This window comes from Gastrolobium bilobum, unplaced genomic scaffold (genome assembly GCF_033153095.1).
Source record: "Gastrolobium bilobum isolate Gb01-03AN ecotype WA unplaced genomic scaffold, APGP_CSIRO_Gbil_v1 utg852590, whole genome shotgun sequence".
In the NCBI taxonomy this organism is placed as follows: Eukaryota; Viridiplantae; Streptophyta; class Magnoliopsida; order Fabales; family Fabaceae; genus Gastrolobium; species Gastrolobium bilobum.
The window spans coordinates 1-3343 of record NW_026899337.1 but is presented as its reverse complement, the minus strand read 5'-3'; the positions used below and the strand labels follow the sequence as shown (position 1 = coordinate 3343).

Here is a 3343-nt window from a genome sequence, read left to right as displayed (position 1 = left end):
TTGATTAGTATTTTTAGGATTTATTTGAATAAAATAATGATTGTTAGAGTTAATTTAGGTTTTTAGTTTTTAATTGGGTTTAATTTATTTTCGTCAGAATTTTTCAGCTTTACGTTACTTCTGTATTTTGGCCATATCTCGGTCCATAGTTGTCGGATTGACTCCGTTCTTGTTGAGTTTTTCAGATAACACAGAGAGCTACAATTCTTATGCAGAGCTCTAAGCCCAATTCGGACTAGAAGCTGGTCGATTTTGGACACCAAGTTGGACGCGTTTTGCTGAAGTTTTGTTTGACTATTGGGCTTGTAATTTAAATTAAAACCCAATTACTTAAGTGGCCCAAAGCCAAGTTTTATTGTTTCATTTTATTTTATTCGGTTTTTTATTTTATGTTTGGGCTGAAGCGATGAAACCCTAGCCGTCCTGCGTGACGGCTATTTAAAGGGGACTCTAGGAAACCCTTGGTAGTCAGTTTTTACAACAGAGAAGTTCTCTCTGAGTTTTTATTCAATTGCGTTCTTCATCTTTTTTCTTCTTCTTCTTCTTTTTATTTCAATTATGTTTACCTTAGCCATGCGAGGCTAAGAACCTTTTAATCAACCTAAGGGTAATGGATTCCATGGATTGGTCTTGAGGATCTGCGTTTATTTCAAATCAGTTTTGTTTCCCTTCCCAACTCAGATTGATATCGTGCGATCGTGGATATTCAATCTGAGGTTCGCAATTGCGATTATGGAAAGGGATTAATCATCAGATTTGATGATTAGGTTGATTGACCCTATGACCTTAAATCAAGCGGGCTGATACTCTGCGATTGTATGAGTAGAAGCATCGTCTTTGATCAAATGCTAAGCGATCACTTAGAGAGGGTTGTCAATTGGAAATAAGGATTCTGATCCGATTGACAAATCAATCACGATTCTGATATTTTCTTATCCGAGGAAAGACGTCCATGGATCCCAAACCTTAGGTTGGTTAATTTTTAATTACGAATTTTTATTCCAAATTTATATTCTTCCTTTTTAATTATTGAATCAAAATCCAAAACCCCCCTTTTTAATTTTCTGTTCTCATAAGCGATTTTAACCAAAACAATTTCCTTGAGAGACGACTTAGGGTTTCCACTTTACTGCAAATTTTCTGAACCCTAACTAAAGAATTAATTTTTAATTTGCGCGAGTTCGACAGCTCGTGTCAAATTTGGCGCCGTTGCCGGGGAAATTGCATCGGTCTAAATCGTTTTCTGATTCTTGATCATCTTCTTTTTCATCTTCATCTTCTTTTTCTTTAATTTTCGTTTCTGAAAAAAAAAAAATTAATTTTTTTTTTTTTTGTGTCTTATCGTACGTTTCGTGATTTTACTGCTGTATGCTTTGCCTATGATGCATGACTAGGAGTAATACCAGTGTTGATGATTTATATGCATATGACCCTGAGATAGATAGATCATTGCATGCTGCTAGTAGAGCTCGTAGGTTGACTTACAGTAGAGTTGTTCCTGAGCATACCTTAGAGTCTGTTGAGTCTATCGAGTCTGTTTGTTCGAGTCCTTTACATAGTGTTTATTCGTTTGGTCATTTATTTGATTCTGAAATCATGGGTGATAGAACACTTAAGCAATTGGCTGCTCCTAATGTTGATAATGAGCAGCCCTTGTGTATTCGTTATACTAATCCTGTTGTACCTTTTGAGCTTAAGTCTGGACTAATACACTTGCTGCCCAAGTTTCATGGTCTTGCAGGTGAGGATCCCCACAAACATCTGAAGGAATTTCATATAGTCTGCAGCACTATGAAGCCAACAGGGGTGGATGAGGAACAAATCAAGCTGCGTGCTTTCCCTTTCTCTTTGGACAGTGGAGCTAAGGACTGGTTGTACTACCTGCCACCTTCCTCCATTGTAAGCTGGAATGACATGGCCAGATTGTTTCTGGAGAAATTCTTCCCTTCATCCAGGGCCACTTCAATCAGAAAGGAGATCAGTGGCATAAGGCAAGCTAATGGGGAGAACATGCATGAGTATTGGGAGCGATTTAAAAGGCTTTGTTCAAGCTGCCCACACCATCAAATTCCAGACAATCTCCTGCTTGTTTACTTCTATGAAGGGCTGCTGCCTATGGATAGGAACCTTCTGGATGCAGCTAGTGGAGGAGTCCTGAGCAATAAAACACCTAATGAGGCCAAGGAGCTGATTGCTGAGATAGCTGCTAATGCTCAACAATTTGGCACTAGAGCAAGCAGCAATGCAGTGTTCCAAGTGCAAACTTCTCCAATGCAAAATCCAATAGTGGCAGCAGCAGGAGCATCAAGCACAGATAACCAGAGAATAGAGAACAGGCTTGATGAGTTGACATCAATGGTGAGGCAGTTGGCAGTGACACAGACAGTGCAACCTTCTGCTCAACAGACAAACAACCCGTGTGGCATCTGTTGTGATCCTTCTCATCCCACGGATGCTTGTCCTTCCTTACATGACAGCGGTTCCCAAGTTGACCAGTCTGTTGCTGCAGTTTTTCCTGAAAATCCACAGCACCAGCACCAGCAGCAAAATAATCCATTCTCCAACACTTACAATCCTGGCTGGAAGAATCATCCCAACCTCATATGGAACCAGAATCAGCAAAATGTTCCATATCAGAGTCAACAAAATTTACCATTCCAGCAGAGGCAGCAGTTTGTGCCTCCACAACAGAGGCAAAATTTTCAACAATTTGCCCCTCAGCAGCCAATGCAGCAGCAGCCACCAGTGCAGCAGCAAGCTAGTAGCAATGGCCCTTCTTTGGAGGATTTAATGAAACAGATGGCCACTAGCAATCTGCAGTTCCAGCAGAGGACTGAGTCTTCCATTCAGAATCTGCAAACACAGATTGGCCAACTTGCAACATCAATGAGTCAGAATCAACAAGCAAGTGGTAGCTCCCTTCCATCACAGACAGTTCCAAATCCAAAGGGAACCGGCAATGTTAGTGCCATCTCTCTGCGGTCTGGCAAGCAACTGGAGGAACCAAACCAATCTGCTGTTAAGTCATCTCAAGGAGGTGACACTGGTTCAAGGAAGCAAAATACTGATACTTCTGATGTCCACATCCCGTTACCTTTTCCTCAAAGAGCCACTCAGTCTAAAAAGCAAGCAGCAAAAGCTCAAGATAAAGAGATTCTTGACACCTTCAGAAAAGTAGAGGTCAATATCCCACTCTTGGATGCGATTCAGCAAATTCCAAGATATGCTAAGTTTCTGAAGGAGTTATGCACCAACAAGAGGAGGCTGAAAGGAGATGAACGAGTCAGCGTCAGCCAGAATGTGTCAGCACTCATCCAGCCCATGCCCAAGAAGTGCCAAGATC

At 41.1% G+C, this 3343-nt stretch overlaps 1 protein-coding gene across 1 annotated transcript; it reads left to right on the top strand.

Annotated features, from left to right (window-relative positions):
• Positions 1–1596: 1596 nt before the first annotated feature.
• On the top strand, positions 1597–3288 carry LOC133289746 (uncharacterized; the record flags this gene model as incomplete). The annotated part of the gene is made up of 2 exons (XM_061487746.1): positions 1597–2745; positions 2932–3288. Coding segments are annotated over exons 1-2 (1506 nt in total), but the record flags the coding sequence as incomplete, so codon positions are not given.
• Positions 3289–3343: the final 55 nt, after the last annotated feature.